Below are 20,991 nucleotides of genomic sequence, written 5' to 3' on the forward strand. Positions count from 1 at the left end.
TTAGAACGAAAATCTGCAGCCACTGGGGCCCTCCAGGACCAGAGTTAGGGACCCCTGCTTTAAAGCATATATTAAACATGTGGGGGCATGGTGGCACAGCGGCAGAAAATACGAAGATATTTATAGTGTGACGATTGATTACGTGGAAAAAGAAAAGGAATTGGTATGTTTGACAGAGATAGTACTGCTAAAATAAATAATAAAGAAAGCTCATCCAGAAGAACATCCATTAAAATCTCACAGGACACCTTATCATAATATCTCTAAAAAGTTATTGCAAAAGCAGCTGTATGTTCAATGCAGAGAACATTTATGGTAGTTGTGAAGAATCTCCAAGAGGCTAGATGTATGAATGAGTATCCTGCTGGTGTATTTGAAGTAATATGTAAATATTGGATTTGTGAGCCTGGTGGTCAGGGGCACAAACACAGAATTCAGTGGATGCTCTTATGTGTGGTGAATGTAATGTATGCTATGTAGTGATCTCTGTCTCTGCACTCCTGTTGGCATAAGAAAAAGCCAGTTTAAAAGGCATGTAGTGATTTTGAATTTTTTTGTGTGTATGCACATTTCTAGTTTTTTCCATACACCATTTTTTAGTGTGAATTCTATGCACGGTGTTACACATGAGGCTCTGGAGTTTTTGAAGAAACCGGTTTATAATTTAAAGATGATTTCTAACAGCAAGTCTGTATAGATGAGATCTGAGGGGGTAGTGTGTTATTTAAATCAGCATTCTGAACCAATTATATCTGTCATTCCTTTTGCATAGGATGAACATTAAAATGTGCTGCGATGGTTGAAAGAAGAAGACTTTAGCTCTTATTCTAGAAAAGCATGGTCGAACTCCAGGTGGTTTTTTGTAGAAGAAAAAATAAAATCTTACAAATCAAGTTACTGGCATTAAAAATGTAACATGAAATGAAGCTCAGCTCTAAGAATGTTCAAACAGGATGAAATCATAAATTTATAAGAACCTTCCAGCAGAAAATGCCATCATACAGTATTTCTAAAGATTTTTTTGTTTATTATAGTGGTTTGGTTCCTTTGCATAATGCATGTTCATATGGACACTATGAAGTGGCAGAACTCCTTGTGAGACATGGCGCATCAGTCAATGTGGCTGACCTGTGGAAGTTTACTCCATTGCATGAAGCAGCCGCTAAAGGAAAGTATGAAATTTGCAAGCTGCTTCTAAAGGTCAGTAAAATTATTTGTTGTTATGTGCACCATGTAATGTGGGTGGGTGGGTGGTTTTGGGGGGGATATTATTGTGTTTATAGGATATCTATTAATGCTGTGCAGTTTTTGTTTGTCTAGCAATTGCAGAGCACCTGTTTAGTATTGATGAGTGGTATGATGCATAAAGACATTTCAAGTTCTGTGTAAAAGCAGCTAGGGTGCTTGTTTCAGCATCATGTTTTGCCGGAATGTTTGTTCAGAGCAATTTATTGTTAGCAGTTTCTATTTGTTATGATACAAAATTGCTGCAAGAAGACTTTTGCAACAGCAGCAGATGTGAAAATATTTTCATAAGGTGATAAGGAACAAAAAGTCTTCTTGCCAGTATTTTTTCCTTGGCAACAGCTACGGTATGGGACGCAGTTAGTTTATCCGAGTTACTTGCTTAACACTAGAATTACCAGAGCCTACGAAAAAACTTGTAATTCCGTCCCACCTTAAACTGCTTCTTAAATCCCTTCACACCTCTCCGCCAGCGCCCTTTGTCTTCTAAATGTGCTGATACAGAGAAGCCGGCTATTCCATCCCCCCACCAATTTAGAACGTGCACGAACTTCTCTCAGCTCATGCCTTGATTGAGTATCTGGGAGTGAAGTGGAGTTTTAGAGCGGAAATAATAGATCGTTGTTTGGAACACACGCATTTCATGTCTGTTCCGTTTCTACAGTAATCTGTGTCAACACATTGTTAAAACAGAAACTTTTTTATATTCTAGTAGTAGATGACAAAATGTAGGCATAAACTATATAATGTATGAAGCCTGAAGTCCAAATAGCAAAGAAACATTTTCACAAGAATAACTCAATTGCACTTTTATTCAAACATATAACTGCAGAAACAAAAAGCCGCCTTAACATGCGACATTGACACAAGTTTACTGTAACTGACTCCGTGGCTCAATAGACTCAGCCCCCGCAGAATCAAGGGGTCGCGGGTTCGATCCTGCGCCCCTCCGTTTTGAGAAGTAAACTGCTCTTATCTTACTGTTTTACAGTAAAAGCATACATTTGATTTCAGTCTGTAACAGCCGGTGCAGTTTATGATCCTTGTAAAGGTTAGCTTTTTTTTTTTTATTCACTTTTCACTCTCTCAGTCGCGTTCAGAATCAATCCATACAACCCCATCTGACACGGCTGTTTTCACCAAACCCCCACCCCCGGTTCTGACACACAAACGCTGGCGAAGCTGCCTTCTTCGTATCTTACCGTCACTTGCTTTTCGTTTTATTGAGTGTTCCTGCCAGTCCCCGCATGTTGCTGTATGCTTTTTCTTTTGTACTACAGGACATGCAGAGGAAAGAATGGTAAAGACCAGTAACCGCGCTATATGCAATCATCAGACACTCCCCATCTGCCCGTGTCGTTCAAGCACAGGAACATATATTAGTGTAAAAGTATAACAAAAGTGCACTTTTATTCAAGTGCACTTTTTCCATCGCCATGCTCAAAAAATACACGTGTAATGCCACGAAAAGTGCGCAGACACTTCATTTTAAAACAAAACAAGTGCACTTTTATTAAAAACTACCTGTATAACCGAAGAAAAAAGAAAGCAAATAATATTGCATTAGTGCGATTATATTTTCACATATATTGTCTCTTTCTTTCAGGTGTGTAATAGAAACCACAGCATAGAGAGAAGTGTGTACACTGCTTCTTACAGGAAAAGGCGATGGAAAAGTGCACTTGAATAAAAGTGCACTTTTGTTATACTTTACACTAATATATGTTCCTGTGCTTGAACGACACGGGCAGATGGGGAGTGTCTGATGATTGCATATAGCGCCGAAGTTACTGGTCTTTACCATTCTTTCCTCTGCATGTCCTGTAGTACAAAAGAAAAAGCATACAGCAACATGCTGGACTGGCAGGAACACTCAATAAAACGAAAAGCAAGTGGCGGTGAGATACGAAGAAGGCAGCTTCACCAGCGTTTGTGTGTCAGAACCGGTGGGGCATTGGGGGTGTTGTTTAGTGAAAACAGCCGTGTCAGATGGGGTTGTATGGATTGATTCTGAACGCGACTGAGAGAGTGAAAAGTGAATAAAAAAAAAAAGCTAACCTTTACAAGGATCATAAACTGCATCGGCTGTTACAGACTGAAATCAAATGTATGCTTTTATTGTAAAACAGTAAGATAAGAGCAGTTTACTTCTCAAAACGGAGGGCGCAGGATCGAACCCGCGACCCCTTGATTCCCAAGCGGGGCTGAGTCTATTGAGCCACGGAGTCAGTTACAGTAAACTGGTGTCAATGTCGCATGTTAAGGCGGCTTTTGTTTCTGCAGTTATATGTTTGAATAAAAGTGCAATTGTGTTATTCTTGTGAAAATGTTTCTTTGCTATTTGGACTTCAGGCTTCATACATTATATAGTTTATGCCTACATTTTGTCATCTACTACTAGAATATAAAAAAGTTTCTGTTTTAACAATGTGTTGACACAGATTACTGTAGAAACGGAACAGACATGAAATGCGTGTGTTCCAAACAACGATCTATTATTTCCGCTCTAAAACTCCACTTCACTCCCAGATACTCAATCAAGGCATGAGCTGAGAGAAGTTCGCACGTTCTAAATTGGTGGGGGGATGGAAGAGCCGGCTTCTCTTTATCAGCACATTAGGAAGACAAAGGGCGCTGGCGGAGAGGTGTGAAGGGATTTAAGAAGCAGTTTAAGGTGGGACGGAATTACGAGTTTTTTCGTAGGCTCTGGTAATTCTAGTGTTACTTTTTACCATTTTTATGTATTTTTTATTTTTGTCCCCCTGTAATTATTTGCAAAGCTGTCCTTGACAATAAATAATGGTGCCAGTGTCAGGGCTGGTATCATGTTGTAATTTTTGAGTGGTCATTATTTTTTGTGGTCTTGAGCAAATGGAATCTGTGTCTGCTCTGATGAAGAATGGTATTAGACTTGTATATGTGCTAAGTAAAGTTTTTACAATCTCAATCCTAAAATTAAGGGACAAAGCAATTGGAAATGGCCTTATACTGCTGAATAAGAGCAGTAACACTTTTTAATTCCAAAAGGGTTTGTCTTTTTCATTTATTTTGTCTTACCTGAATTGTTTTTGTAATTTACACTTTGGTTTTTTTTTGTTTTTTTTCTTTCTAATTACTAAAGAAAAACCAAATACTAAAAATACTAAAGTATTTACAGCTGAAATATAATTAAAAAGCTAAATTTATATTGATTTGGGGTACATAAAAACATGATGATAGGATGAAATATCACTACTTTGCAATCATTAATAAAGTATCTTAGGTTGATTTTGTTTAGTTTGGGTCAAGAAGGACTAACTGTCACACAAAATTTTCTGGCATTTGCAGTGCTGCTAAAAATGTTAGCACAATTAATCGTTTTTCAGAATAGAATATTTTGTCATTCAGCCTACTGCAGCAATTTTACAAATGTGAAAATTACATCTCCCACAACAATGTCTTTCAACAGCAGGTTATTCATAACAAATGTTATGAAATCTACTTGTACAACTTTCTGTCCAGTACTGATTTCCTCTCTATCTTTATGTACCCAACTGTTGCCAAGATTAGCTCCAGATTTCCAGAGTGATTTTTGTATGAATGCTTACCTTCAGATAACGAGTTTGTATTAATGTGTTAAATTGCATTTCAATGTGTCATTTAGTCATGAGCTAAATACATAATTTTATTTTACATGTTTATCATTTCTTTTTCTTGTACAGAGACACTATAAATTCATATGTACAAAAAATAGGACTAAGTGATTTTTTTTTTTCTTTTTCACAGTTGAACCATGAATATGAATTTGAATTTGTGTACTGTTTGTATGTTTTGTTTTTTTTGGCCACTTTGTGAAAGAGCCTTGTTTTTGGTGATGTACTTTTATAACTTTTAACATTTTGCATTTTCAGCTGCACGTGAAAATATAGATTTGGTCAGTCATTTGTATCTCTGCTTTGTTTTCTACATACTTCCTAAGCTGGGTACATGGTTCATTTCAGCAAAATATAATATTCCTTTGTTTGTTTTTATCAGCACGGAGCTGACCCTACAAAAAAAAATAGAGATGGAAACACTCCACTAGATATGGTGAAAGAGGGAGATACTGACATTCAGGATCTGCTGAGGGGGGATGCAGCACTTCTTGATGCTGCTAAGAAAGGTTGCCTTGCAAGAGTACAGAAATTGTGCAGCCCAGAGAACATTAACTGCAGGGACACACAAGGAAGAAATTCTACTCCATTACACTTAGCAGGTAATTGAGGAAAAAAGGGCTGAACTTTACAGGACCTGAGGAATAAAATGGAGTACAAAAATTGATATGTGTTTCCTTATGATTCAAGTTTATTAAATATTCAGTTGGATATGTATACAGCAAATTGTTTAATTTAATTCCTTTACATTTCTGTATGATTTAGTGCAGATTACCTTAGCTGTAGTGTAGTCATTTGAATTAGTAATAATTTATACTTACAGCTAGATAAAACTTTATTTATACTTCAAATAATTAAATTATAAATACTTTTTTTGATCTTTCAGATGGTCCACCTCCTACATATTCACCCATTATTATTGTAAATAAATTGATCAGCATTGCTTTACTTAATTGTCATATAAAAGACACAGAAGTTGAGTTTGAATTATAAATAGGAATATATGTATACACCATTGGGTAGATTAGCTTTGAGGTAAATTTACAATTTTCTTCAGCACTGTCTTATCAAAAAAAAAAAGGTATTTAAAAAACTGAAGTAGATCTACATTAGGACTGTCAAGCGTAGCCAAAAATTTGAACATTTCAATATTCAGATTAACCTCCTTAGGACCCGTTTATACTTCACGTTTAGAATGTATAAGCGCACGTATCACGGCTGCCACGCATTCCCAGCTTTCATTTGACGCAACCTCTGAGAAGGTCCTCAGAAATTAACGCGACACGTGTGCGAGTTGCAGTCCCAGCAAAAAGTTGGAGGGTGCAGTGTGATAAACGTTGGAATGTGACGTCAGAGCCTCTGTTTACTGTCTACATGCGACAGAAAGCCACTTTGAGGATCCTACAGGATTGATGTAGTGAAGCAAAATGCTGACATACAAAGGCATTCGTGGTCGTAGTACTTTTATATTCAAACGTTGCATATTCCCCATCGTAATGACACAATACATTTTAAAAATCTTACATACCATCTTCTGTACCATCTTTTGCACCTTCACAACAGCAACAAAATGTACATTGCTGTAGTTGAGCCACAGAGAAACGAAATAAGGACACAGTGAAAAGGTGTATTTTGTGATTAAAGTAGAAATTTCTGCTTTAATCTTGAAATGTCCACTTTAATCCTGTAGTTTATCATTAAAGTAGACTGTCATAAACGTTATCTTAAAACCAACCTAGATGTTAATCACTATTTGTTTTTGGGACTTCCTCCTGCATTGACAGCAGCAGCAAGCAGCGATAGATCACCACACAGAACACATTAAATATTCCAGTTCTCTGCATATTTAGAATCCTTAGATTTATACTTCATATCACTTTCATGATGAAATGCATTAAAGTATGTATGTTACATTGTACTGATAAATCATTAATTTTGCTTAAATAATGAATACTGTTAATAATTACATACTGTACATGGGAGTGATGCGGTGACAGAGGGGGGTAGTACTAGGGTCTCGCAAGAAGTCACATCGCTGCTGTTCCCTGGCTGGAGTTTGCATGTTTTCCTGCTAGGTTTCCACAGTATGCTCCAGTTTCCTTCCAAAGATGTGCAGATTTGGGGATTTGGTGACGCTAAAATGGCGCTGGTGTATGTGAGTGCTTGTATTCACCTTGTGATGAGCTGATGCCCTGTCCAGGGATGGTTTCTGCCTCATGTCCAATGCTAGCTGGAATGGGAGCATCCCTGGATTGATGGTTTTAATCATTGAAGATCCTTTTCAGAGATATTGCAGCAAGTTGGCCTCGGAATTCAATGGATGTTTCAGGCCATTCACCGCACAGCAAAGCTGAATGTTTTCTCACTGTAATGATATCTCACACTGCCACCTGGTGCAATCTTCCAGAATTTCAGCAAATACCAAGTGGAGGCAAGGAAAAAATACACTATTTGTTAGTGTTAGGATACAGAGAAAAGAAAAACAAAATAGGAACACAGTTGAAAAAATGTCCAAATGTCAACTTTAATCTTGAAATTTCCACTTTAATCATGTAATTTATTTTTTCATTAAAGTAGAATGTCATAAACGTCATCTTAAAATCGTTTAATTTACTAGTTTCTCAGATCCCATCGTAACTAAAGTAGCACGTTAAATGCTTTTTTCTGTGTGTTCTTTTATGTGCTCTATGTGTGTGAATCACTATGTGCTTCTTAAACAGGCTTTCTCTTCCGCTGACAGGACACAGAATACATTACATTCATGATATTACAGCTCTCTGCAGAATACATTACATTCATGATATTACAGCTCTCTGAATGATTTAAATATTAAGATGTATACTTGATATCATTTTCATGATGATAGGAATTAAAGCATGTATTAAACATGGGAACCCGGTGGCGCAGTGATAGTGACGAGCTGGCGCCCTGTCCAGAGATTGTTCCTGCATCCCGCAAGATGCTTGCTGCGCCGTGCATGACCTTTGATGAAATAATTTACTGAAGCAGTACTCTCTCTCTCATATGTACTAACCTCCAATTCCTGTCCTTCCTTTTCTTTCTCCAAGTAACCAATCACCACACGATCAACTCTGTAGTAGATGCCAAGCCATCTGTAAGCATAGAACGGCGATTCTTCAAACCTTTTATGAAACATTGAAATATCTTTGTAGTACATGTTTAATTATTCCATCCATCTATCCATCCAGGGTCGTGCCAATCCCAGCAAGTATATAGCCAGGAACAATCTCTAAATGGCCGCCAGCTCGTCGCTGCCGTTGTGCACCGTGTCCTCACATGATTAATTATTAACAATGTACATTATTTTAATGAAGTTTAAAGCTTATCTGTACAATGTAATAAACATGCTTTACTGCATTTCATCTTAAAAATGATATCAAGAGCTCCAAGAAGATAGAGCTTAGAAATCTAAATCGACTTCGAAGCCAGTAGTCTTGATATGTAAATACGTGTTTTATAATGTGACTCGGGTTGTGCAATATTATAACTGTAGTGCAAGTTTACAGTGAGGTGATTTGTACTTATAAGTACAAACAGTTCTACCAGGAACAATTGATGGACTGATTAAGTGTGTTTAGAGCACTTGGGATGAAACTGTTTCTGAAGTGCAAGGTCGCTACAGGAAAGGCTCTGAAGTGTTTCCCATTCTATCTGTATGGGAAAAGTTCAAATAGACTGTGTGCATGGCTGAGACAGTGTGTGCTAGATGCTGTATCCTGACAATCCAATCAGCTGTTGTATAGCTGTGATTTTACACTTGGGCACAGTGGATTCAATACTCAGCGGTGCACTGAGAGTGACAATGCTAAAGCAACTATAGTATTTGGAATAGTTTGGCCATTCTGTGCACCATTATATGGTTACGACTTGATTACAATCAGATGCCTTAAACTAATAAACAATATGTGGTTAATTTCAGTGCATTTGATAAAGCCACTTCTGGATTGTGAATCTAAAAAATAAAGGGAAACCACACAGAAACAGTAGCACTGCTTTGACGCTGGGTGCCGTCAGTTTGCAAGACCGAGCGGAGAACTTGCATATGGCAGGGATTCAGCTGGCATGAAAATGTGTGTGGCTTTGCGGCAAGTTTAGTTTTTATACATCACGATATGAGTGTGGAAACAGCTGTACGCAACATTTTTGTGTGTATGCACAGTTTATACATGAGGCCCCTGTGCTGCTGAAAAACATTCCTTACAAGACACCATTATGAGGCTAGGAGAAGACGTGTCTGCAACGTTGCTTGGGTAATACTCAAGCCTATTGCTTACTCAAGACATGACTATATTGTTTCCCGAGCAATGCTCGGCACTAAAGTTAAAGAGGCTAAAAACAACTACAGTAATCCCTCCTCGATCGCGGGAGTTGCATTCCAGAAACCCCCGCGATAGATGAAAGTCCGCAAAGTAGAAACCATATGTTTGTATGGTTATTTTTATATATTTTAAGCCCTTATAAACTCTCCCACACTGTTAACATTATTAGAGCCCTCTAGACATGAAATAACACCCTTTAATCAAAAGTTTAAACTATTCTCCATGACAAGACAGAGATGACAGTTCTTTCTCACAATTAAAAGAATGCAAACATATCTTCTCTTCAAAGGAGCGCCATCAGGAGCAGAGAATGTCAGAGAGAGAGAGCGCACGACAGAAAAGCAAACAATCAAAAAATCAATACGTGCTTTTGTGCTTTTAAGTATGCTGAAGCACCGCGATAAAGCAACATTTTTTAGAGGAGCGTCCGTATCCTTTGGGGAAACAGCCTCTGTGCAAACAGCCCTTCTGCTCATACCCCCTCCGTCAGGCGCAGAGAATGTCAGAGAGAGAGAGAAAAGCAAACAATCAAGCACCGCGCGGAAAGCATATCTTATATCATTGAGGAGTTTTAGTTAATATGTAATACATGCTTTAATTGGGTAGCTTCTAAGCCATCCACCAGTAGCGTCTCTTGTATGAAATTAACTGGGCAAACAAACTGAGGAAGCATGTACCATAAATTAAAAGACCCATTGTCCGCAGAAATCCGCAAACGAGAGAAAAATCTGTGATATATATTTAGATATTCTTACATTTAAAATCCGCGATAGAGTGAAGCCGCGAAAGTCGAAGCGCGATATAGCGAGGGATCACTGTATATATTTGAATATAGTTTAAAAGTTCTGTATACTATATATTTGTATTTTATGTATTGCTTTTTAATTAAGGATGAAAACTGTGTTGATTTTAAAGTCATAATAAGATAAAGTAAAATCAGAAATATGACTGTTATTTTCCACTGTCTTTCTTGAGACAATAACACCTGCTTTTATTTAATCTGAATGATACTTAACGGTTTTTGCCTTTTTTTTTATACATATGCAAATTGTATTCAAATCTTGTCTTTTAGTCTAAGGTCCCTTGTCGTGTATAGTGAAAATATAGGCTGCAAGATTTTGTTACCCTTAATTTGTATCCATTACTTAACTGGAGCATAGCCTTGCTTAGACATTTAGATGGTTACCACAAAAGTATGTCAGATTTTTAGTATTATGTACATTAAATTTCCCAGATGATCAATTGATTGCCCCTCTTTATTGGGTGTTTATTTCTTATTTATTTTTCAACAGCTGGTTATAACAACCTTGAAGTGGCAGAGTATCTTTTAGAACATGGAGCAGATGTTAATGCTCAGGATAAGGGAGGACTCATTCCACTTCACAATGCAGCATCTTATGGAGTAAGTAATTATACTGTCAAATACGTTAATTATAAACTACATCTTAAAAGGACCTTTTGAATAGTATTACATATTAACATACATGTTTAATTTGAAGATGCAGTTCTTTACAGTACAATGTTTATGATCATGTTGGTAGCAAGCATATCTACATTAGATTAGTTAAAAATATAGAACTCAACATTGTATTATAAAAAGAGGTTTTCAGCTATGAAATGGAATCCGATGCATTGTACAAATCAGCTAATCTAACTAATGTAAAAATAAATATTTTTGTACAACCAATTTGATAGGTATAAGAAAAATATTGGTATATACTGTAATAGAAATGCTTAAGTGTATGTTACAAAATCACAAAGCATGTGCTTGATGAAATAAATTTAGTAAGGGTTATTAGTCTGCTTGTCTTTGTCTAGATTATGAAAGCATGACCGGTATATTGTTCTGTATATTCCATTCCATTTCACCTACTGAAAACATTGCAAGGTGTTTCAGATCTGTACTTAGTTTTTGCATGTTACTCTTCTGTTGTGCTGTCATCAATAAAACAGCATTCTGTCCAGTGGAGAAGGCCATTATTTCATTTAAAAACTAGAGCCCTATTCACCTTTAATATCATCTTGTCCCCTGCCCCACCAACTCTGAATCAGTGTTACACTGTAATAAAAGGTAATCCTTATCTTACCCCTATCCTCAGTTGAACAGTCAGATCACCTTTCAGTATTCTATCTTCCAACTAACAAGCAGAGAGGATCTAATGAGGAACTGTTAACAAAAATTATAAAATGCTGGACTAAGGGGAAGGAGATTAAAAAAAAATGAAATGATTGTTTTAGTTTTGGTTCTGTGAGTTTAAACATGCTTAAAGATTTGTTATCAGATTTGTTTGATTATGAAGCCTTGGACGTCTGTGTTACCAAATTAAAAAAAAAAAAAAAACCTGGGATTACTAAATTGTGCATGTAGTTTACTGAAGGCTTCCAGTAATGCATTTCAAGTCAGTGATATGGAAATACAGAATAATTGCTCATACGAGTTACTGAACAATGTTTATGTGTACATTTATATTATGATAGTTATAGGTAAATACAAAATATATTTATTACAGTCTTCCATAAATTAGGAACACATCATTGGGAAGTGACTGGAAACCCGAGAAAATTGATGCAAACACTAATAGAATAAGAAAGTTTCTCAAAGATGGTGCCCAGGTTATGATTTGATTCAGGTTCCATGGGCTGTTTTCTAAGTGTGTTGTCCTAGAATAACAGTATTCTTTAAATTACTGGTATTGTCTGTCTATTAAGCTGTAATATTTTGCTTTATAGTCTCATTGTACAGAGACTGAATCTAAGATTATATTTGATAATGCTTCAAATCTGTTAATTTTATTATAAAGTCAAATTGTTTTGTTTTACATCTTATGTTTGTAGCATGTGGATATAGCTGCACTTTTAATAAAATATAATACATGTGTCAATGCTACTGATAAGTGGGCTTTCACCCCACTTCATGAAGCGGCTCAGAAAGGAAGAACTCAGTTGTGTGCCTTGCTGTTGGCCCATGGAGCTGATCCAACAATGAAAAACCAAGAGGGGCAAACTCCTTTGGACTTGGCAACTGTGAGTTAAATAGCGTAACAATTACTATACACTCATTCAACTGGTTTACAATATTAAATAACAAATCAATATGTTTTGGTTTTATTTTGTGGTTACAGGCAGATGACATTAGGGCTCTCTTAATAGATGCAATGCCTCCAGAAGCTCTTCCCAGCTGTTTTAAACCTCAGGCAACTGTGGTTAGTGCCTCTGTAATTTCACCAGCCTCTACACCTTCATGCCTTTCTGCTGCTAGTAGCATTGACAATTTAACAGGGCCACTGGCCGAACTTTCGGTCAGTGGAACAACTTCTGCTGCAGATGGAGCAACAGGAACAGAGAGGAAGGAAGGAGAAAGTGAGTACAAAAGATCACCTTTATTAACTATGTGTGAGCAAGTAAGATTAGTAACTGTGGTACACTGGTAATACAGAAATGTATGTTAAGTAGAGTGATGTATAATACATAGGGTGAATACTGGTAGCAGTTTAGTTTAGGTACTCCAAAAGTGCCTCTCTTACTCCTACACTGTTATGCAACAAGATACTAACAATGATTCTTTTGGTCTTAATAACTAACACAAAGTATTAGTAAACTGGTCATTTATCTCTGCAGTGTGACCTATTTAAATAACTTTAAAATGGCTCAGGATAGACATATTGTATACTACAATATTAGTAATTAGTAATTTTACCAGCATATCAAAGGATCTTAATATGCCACACTGCACGGAGATGAATAACCACTATACTGATGCTTTGTAAATGTTATCAAGACCAAAAGAACCTATTGTTAAGGTCTTTTTACATTTCTGTATATGTTGTAATAGGTGCGTTTTTTCACTACCTAAAGTAACAATGTTACCAGAACAGTTTGATCTGTTATAGTAACAATCTAATAGTATTACAGTAACAAATTTCAGATAAATGATATGGAGACGATGAAATGAATACCTGATGACTCCTTCCTGCAATAATGTACTTTCTTTATTCTTGGATGTAGCATTAAAAATGTAAATCTTGAATATGGCATTTTATGGTATTATAACAAATAAGTAAAAAAATTAAATGAAAATGTTAGGCACAAAGCACCTTTCACTTTTACTTAATGAAAGAATAAAGCAAGAGAGTTAATTTTGAATGTGTTATATAATAAAGTTTTCTTTTTACTATGCTCTTATTCAAAGTATTGTAAAAAATGCAATTTTAGATGGAGACAATCTATTAAATAAAATATCAGATAGGGCTATCCTCTCTGATGCTCATATTTCTTGGTGAATACAGTCTTCCTGACAGATTAGTCTCCTGCAAATTTCAGTGGTAACCATTTATATTCTGACTCTGTATCTTTAGAGATAACTGCACTATATGTCACTGTTTATCACTATAAATGTTCCCTCAGTGAGCCACTATCTGTCTTTCTAACTGTGAGTTTAATACTGGACAAAGAATTCAATGTTAAAGTATTCTGAAGAAATCTTATCTCCATTTTTTTGATAAAACTTGGTTTTCTATTTTTTATTATAATGCAAGTCAATGTAATTTTCCTGGGTTTATTTTATATTTTACAGTGGCAGTGCTTGACATGAATATTAGTCAGTTTCTGAAGAGCTTGGGTTTAGAGCATCTACGGGATATTTTTGAGAGAGAGCAGGTAAGAAAGCACAAACTTGTACAGGTATATTTTTGTCATTATAAAGGTGTATTATTTCATTATTCAAGAGTATTGGCTATATCGAGAAAAAGGACAAGCTAATTGCCTCTTTACCACATGCAAATTTACACTTGTAATAAAACCTTGTTTGTCCTTGACCAGTTGTAGAAACATTAAACAATGACATCTTCCTTTATCATGTTTATTTTGATAGAGAGTATTTCTTGCCATTAGACATAACACTGCAGTAGGTGAAAGAAGAGTTTTGTCAGAAAGTAGATAGTAACAAATATATGTATTTTTGCCATTTTGGGGCCTATGCCATGTTATGCATTTTCTATCAATCTGTACAACAAGTGTACTATGCTATTTTTAATTCTTCCTTCTTAGTTTAGATAGCAGCCTAAAGTATTGGATCATGTTATATGATAATGAACTCATTTTGTTTCTTTATATTATACTACTGACAGTAGTCAGTGAGATTAATGAAAGTAAGAATTTCTTTTTCTGTATACACCTCAATATGTTTGCACTTGAACCTGTTACTTTTGTTAACTTTAAGAAATAGCCAGCGTACATCTCTTCAGAGTGGTCATTGAAGTAACTGAAAGGGAATCCCTGAGCATGTTTTGGTTAAAAGGGCAACAAATTAGACTTAATGACCTGTAATCTGGTATTATAACCTTGAATATTTCAGATAACATTAGATGTGCTAGCAGATATGGGACACGAGGAACTAAAAGAAATAGGCATCAATGCATATGGCCATCGACATAAACTAATCAAAGGTATAGAACGGCTTTTAGGAGGCCAGCAAGGTGAGTTAACATAATCAGTGAACTACTTTAAAATGAATCTTATCATAGTATAACGTGTTTGTTATTTTATTTTATTTTATTTATATAGATTTAAGCAAAAACTTAAAAATATGTTAACTACAGTACAATGTGTGTTCATATTTTTAATAATGTCTTTGCAGGATAGTAACATCTTTGCTAATGTATATAATTTGTTTCCAACAAATGTTTTAATGCAGTATTGCAGTTTTGAAAATAAAGCGTTTGTCTATAAATAAGACAACACATGAAAACTAAAGCTGTTTGAAATCATATACCAGTGTATTTGCAAAATGAAAATGTAGCAGCTTTATCTATTAGAGTATTTGGAATTTAACCAGTACATTAGTGTTTACTGATTTTTATTTATGTAAATTGTATATGTATATTAACAATTTTCCTTCTTCTTGTGTTTTGAACTATCTCCCTAGTATCTTGATAACATCATTAATGAGAAATGCAAGACAAAGTAGGCTCTTAGTTGAGTTTGGCATTAACCAATGATAAATGCATATCAGGAGTACTTTTTATGTGTTTAGGTACAGTTTAGTATTGTTGCAGGTATTTTGCATATGCAAAGCCACCTATATACTGTGGCGGCAAAGAGTCTTCAGAGGACCTGTTTTGCAGGGTAAAAGATACATCTTGTGCTTCATATTTATTTATGGTTAGAACTGAAGTATATTTAGATTTTGTTACTTTACATGATGCATTTTAACTTTATTGTGGGGTTGAAGGAAAGAAGTAAAAGATTAGGCTTTCTTTTCTTACCTGTAAAAGACAATGTCTTTCAAAACCTACTGTATTTTTACCAATGTGCTATAAAGTCTCTCAGTTATAGACTAAAATGTATTATGTATGTCTCTGAAATTCTGCTTATTTGAAAAATTTCAACCCTAGGTACCAACCCTTATCTCACTTTCCACTGTGCAAACCAAGGTACTGTTTTGATAGACCTTGCGTCAGATGACAAGGAGTTTCAATCTGTGGAAGAAGAGGTACTTTCACTGCTTTTACTTTTATCTAATATTGCAGGATTTATTAGTGATTATGTTATTTCTTTCCTGCTTGAATTGAACTTTGCATAAGCTTGAACTGTACATGAAAGTAACTGTATACTTCTGTTGCTGTGCATTGCTGATTTTTGCATGGTCAGGTTTCCATTTCTCAGTGTTTCTTAAAAACCCCTGCATTTATTTAGAACACATTATGCTAATCACCTATAGACTAACCTGAGCAGGGCAATCAGACCTGGCCAAGAGACCATTGTTCACTTCACAAGAGGTGATGTAGTTATGCTTTCAAAAAAAAGGTCAAAGCAGTTTATAAAGAGGAAAGACTATAAATGCAATGAGATATTGCTATTTTCACGAGTAATTTGTATAAATCTTTTAAATATAGAAATTTTATAAATAATCATAAATATGATTAGATAATTATTTTCCTGACATTCCTTCACTGCTCAGTTTGGTTTTTCCCTCTATACTTGTTAAGATTGAATAGTATTTTGAGGGTGCAGGTATTGTGTGTTGTGAAATCAAACCTTCCATCACTGACAGGCAATCATTGAATCTCTTGGCACATTAGCTCTTTACAGATTTTGAAAAATTAACATATGAGGGAAACTGGGTTTAAGCATGTAAATGTGTCCATAAGTAACCCAGTAATGGGTCCAGATAAACACTTAACCTGGTTGCAGTTAAGGATTGCATAGTCTGCGCATGTCTGTTGTCATTCATTATCAATACTGTGACCTTACTAGATATGTTTACAAATTTTTTTAGTAGAATTGTGCACACCAGACTGATTGGTGATCAATTTGTACTCTCTGTAACTACCAAGACTATAAAGAGACAATAGCGATTTTAAAGACAGAGGTGCATGCATAGTTTCTGGATGTGGGCTCATCATGTCTCTCAACTTACTGAATAATTTTACAAATGCAGTTCTTGACATCCTGAAGTTTTCCCTTCATTCGTTGTCGGTAAACTCTTTCATAAAAAAAAAAAAAAACAACTGTTCTACCAGTCATTGTGTAGGATGGTTGAATATTTATAGTAAAAATAAATGCTTGATACCTTTTTTGTGTGTGAATAAGCCTGGCTCTGTCACTTTAAAAGCCTAAATTACAGACCAGTATAAAATAGTCTAGGAAAGGTCTTTGGCGAGGTGTGTTGTGGAGATCATTAAGGGCTAACTTTAGTGGACGTCAGCAGGTCAGTAAAGAGCAAAGATAAATCAATTGGCTTAAAATAAGAATTGTAATTTCTTTTGTATGATGAATTGTTTTGCTCTTCTCACTATTTTGATTTATTATTGATTTGCCCTATATGTTGTTTATCCACAGTTAAATATGATTCGTATTAATTTTGTTTCACAATAGTTTTTGTTTTAATACAATTGCACTCATTATATTTTGTTAGTGTGTTTTTGAGCACACAGTTTTCTTTTAGCGATAATAATTTCATCTGTATTTTATTCCAACTTTATGCCTTGAAAAGTAGTTAATATTACATGTTTATTTGTCAATTAAAAAAAGAAAAAGAACTGTGTAACTAGTTTAAAGAGTAGCTAGTTTAATAAAGCCATTACATTTTTTAATTAAATGCTGAAACTTTGCCACATTTTCCTTTACACATTTTCAAAACATCTATGGGTAGAAAATGGTAGATATACATTTCCCGACAAATGCATTGGCAATCCCACTACTCTTTCTCCTGGCTGAAATAATCTGTCTCCATATTTAAAAATTCACAAAATTTATGTGGATTAGCTGAATATACAGTTGCTAAACTCAGCACGGTCTTAGAAGACACAGGGCTCCATGCTTCTTTTCGGATTCACGACTCCCATTGATGATGTTTTAATCTTCTTTTAGTGCAGTTCTATGATATTGGAATGTTTTGCCAAAGGAGAACTCCATATATGGACTCAAACATGTAAACAGGATTTTTAAAAAGCATGGTTTCTGCCTTAATCAAGTTTTTCTCTTTATCCTGTTTTTTTAAACCACAGTTTTAATTTGTCTAGCCTAATGAAGTGATTAAAAAATGAAAAGCAAAGACTGACATATCAAGTCTTCTGAATAACTGGCAAATTTACTTTTGGGCTTATAGCTTTTGTGCCTGGGTAGAATTCAAACAGTAGATTATTGCTGTTTTTGAAGGGCCATAATCCATCCATCTATTTTCTTAACCCACTTGTCCAAGGCATGGCCAAGGGAATGTTAGGGCCTTTTCTAAATATCATCTGATTTGTATGCTAGCCTCATATTTGTGAGTTAAAACATTCCATAACACCTGTGTACACTGTTTATCTATACTAATAAAAGGCAAAGCCCTCACTCACTCACTGACTCACTCACTCACTGACTCATCACTAATTCTACAACTTCCCGTGTAGGTAGAAGGCTGAAATTTGGCAGGCTTATTCCTTACAGCTTACTTACAAAAGTTGGGCAGGTTTCATTTCGAAATTCTACGCGTAAGGGTCATAACTGGAACCTATTTTTCTACATATAATGTAATGGAGTTGAGTTGGAGATGGCCGTGGGGGGCGGAGTTTCGTGTGACATCATCACGCCTCCTACGTAAGTACGTAGAACAAGGAAGAACTCCAAACAGCGATGAGCACAAAACGCCATTTCACAATTGAGAAGGCAGAAAAACATTATGAAGCAAATGATGCATACAAGCATATTCATAAGTACAGCTACTGCGGAAACAAAGCACGGCGTGAACCGTAAGTTTATATTAAATTAAGTTCATAGACAGGCTGCCCCTGGCGTTTGTAATTTAGTGCCTGCCCATATAAGGCCGTCCATCAGCGGCAATCCAATACAAACACTGCCGGTAAATATTCACGGGTGAAGGACTGTGCTTATGCAGAGGAAGATGAGATGGTCAGGTTGGTGTTTGGCACAAACTCGGCGAAACTGCGAGAGAAACTTTTAAGTGCGGGTCTTAGCTGACATTACACGAGATGGCACCAGCACAGCTGGGAACCTTCGATGCAAGAACACCAAGCGGCTTACGTAAACTGATGCAATGCGTAGACAAAAAGCAACAGTTCCAAAGAGTGCTGAACAAAAACCGAATTACACAATTGAGAAGGCAGCAAAAAAATATGAAGCGTCTGATACATAGAATCATATTCATAAGTGCAGCTACTGCGGAAACAAAGCACACGGTGGAAAAAGTGAATGTCCGCTAAAGGAAGACAGTGTAAAAAAACCTGTGCATGCAGTTTGTCACATCTCAGATAAAGAGGAAGACGAGCTGTTTATTGATGCAGTAAGAAACTAATCGATGAATGAAACCTCTTATCTTTACAGCGATTGACAAACACGGAATGTAACTTGAACACAACACATCCTACAAATACGACCTGATTGAAACAAATAATGATAATCAAATCCTTGATGACAGCAACATTCAATAACACTCACAAAACAATTACTGTATATTGACAATCATGTTACGTTATTTTTAAAATGTTCCCTTTTCTTTTTCATAACTTCTACTTCTCCACTGCGATACGCTGGTATATATATATATATAAATGTATATATATACCCGATCTACAGTACATACTTCGCATAGACAAGCCACACGCTGTGGCTAATTGTAGAGTCTTAAGCCTCTAACGCCGACATTCGAGGTTCGATTCGAGAGGGATGTATGCGCGCTACCGATTCATTTTACCTTCGATCTCCTTGGTTTGGGATGTATGAAAAATATTAGGTTAAGCAGAATCATGTTACGTTATTTTTAAAATGTTTCCCTTTATTAGCACAAGCACAGCTGAGAAGCTTCGATGCATGTACTCCATAAGCGTTAAAAATAACGCATTTAATCACACTTTCAATTCCAAGCAAGCGGAACTTTTGTCAATGCATGATTTCCTGGTACATCCATTACACTGATGCACACATCACAGCTACAAAAATGTTAGAGTCGGAATAAAGCGCGTTCCTACAACTGATCATTTCGACTTCCGCGAAGCCTTGATAAAAGCCTTGATGGTTTTGTGCACACTGAAAAGCAAGCAAAATTAGATGCATTACAGAAAGCGGACTTTGTGGCTCTTACTGGGGATCATTGGACTTCCGTGACCGTTAGTAATTCTGATTACATCTAATTACAAAATGTTCAATGATCACACTGTTTTAGCCTAATGTACAAAATAATTTTGGCTAAGGTTACTCAGAGTTTAAAGATTAAGTTGGTCAAATTACCTTTTATGTTTCTGACTTATTTTTTTAAGAAGAAAAACTGCACTTTATGTTGAAATTTTGGTTATTATTATTTAAAGACAATACTATTCTGAAAATCTACTTAAAGTACTTAAACTACCACTTTATTTTTAAGTCTGCCCAATTTTAACCAGGGATGATATTTTTGTTTTTGTTTTGAATTCAAATGCAGTTTAAAGGCTTTTTTTCAGAAATTAAAACAGCTTCAGTTTACAATATTCATGTACATGTATATTATTTGATTCTGTCGCCACTAAAACACTTTTAAATTAAAAAAAAACATTTGCGATTTGGGGCAAATTTTGTGTGTGCGATTACATACGATTAATCAAGATTAATTCTTACACAGCCTCTAATTAATTGGATTAATTTTTTTAATCGAGTCCCACCTCTAATATATATATATGTGGATATATATATGTAGATTTGTATATATATGTGTATATACAGTATATATGTAGATATGTATATGTTGTATATACAGTATGTATATATATATGTGTGTGTGTATATACAGTATGTGTATATATGTATATGTATATATATATGTATGTGTGTATATGTATATATATATATGTATATATATATATATATATATATATATATATATATATGTATATATATATGTGTGTCTGTGTGTGTATATATATACATATATATATGCCAGCAACACTCATGACAATGACAAAACAATTACATTGTCAATCATGTTACGTTATTATTAAAATGTTTCCTTTTCTTTTTACTTCTCCGCTGCCAATCGCAGGTATTTTGCTATATATATATATATATATATATATATATATATATATATATATATATATATATATATATATATCTAAATAGATAGATATGACAACAACACTCATATCAATGACAAAACAATTACATTAACAATCATCTTACGTTATTTTTAAAATGTTTGCTTTTCTTTTTCATAACTTATTTAACACACTAGCGCGGGTATTTTGCTAGTATTAAATAAAGTAGCACATTTCTTGTATGATATAAACTAAGATGCTAAAATC

General features: G+C 35.2%; 1 protein-coding gene across 2 annotated transcripts in view; it reads left to right on the forward strand.

Annotated features, from left to right (window-relative positions):
- Positions 1-20,991, forward strand: part of tnksa (tankyrase, TRF1-interacting ankyrin-related ADP-ribose polymerase a) — a 171,755-nt gene that overhangs the window by 138,323 nt on the left and 12,441 nt on the right. For both annotated transcript variants that reach the window (XM_039750375.1, XM_039750376.1), the window contains 8 exons: positions 1,035-1,200; positions 5,260-5,479; positions 10,510-10,619; positions 12,053-12,241; positions 12,340-12,577; positions 13,791-13,873; positions 14,571-14,691; positions 15,610-15,707. In XM_039750375.1, the coding sequence (XP_039606309.1) occupies positions 1,035-1,200; positions 5,260-5,479; positions 10,510-10,619; positions 12,053-12,241; positions 12,340-12,577; positions 13,791-13,873; positions 14,571-14,691; positions 15,610-15,707 (1,225 nt within the window). The remainder of the gene's footprint in view (positions 1-1,034; positions 1,201-5,259; positions 5,480-10,509; positions 10,620-12,052; positions 12,242-12,339; positions 12,578-13,790; positions 13,874-14,570; positions 14,692-15,609; positions 15,708-20,991) is intronic.

Source organism: Polypterus senegalus, chromosome 4 (assembly GCF_016835505.1).
Source record: "Polypterus senegalus isolate Bchr_013 chromosome 4, ASM1683550v1, whole genome shotgun sequence".
Classification (NCBI taxonomy): domain Eukaryota; kingdom Metazoa; phylum Chordata; class Cladistia; order Polypteriformes; family Polypteridae; genus Polypterus; species Polypterus senegalus.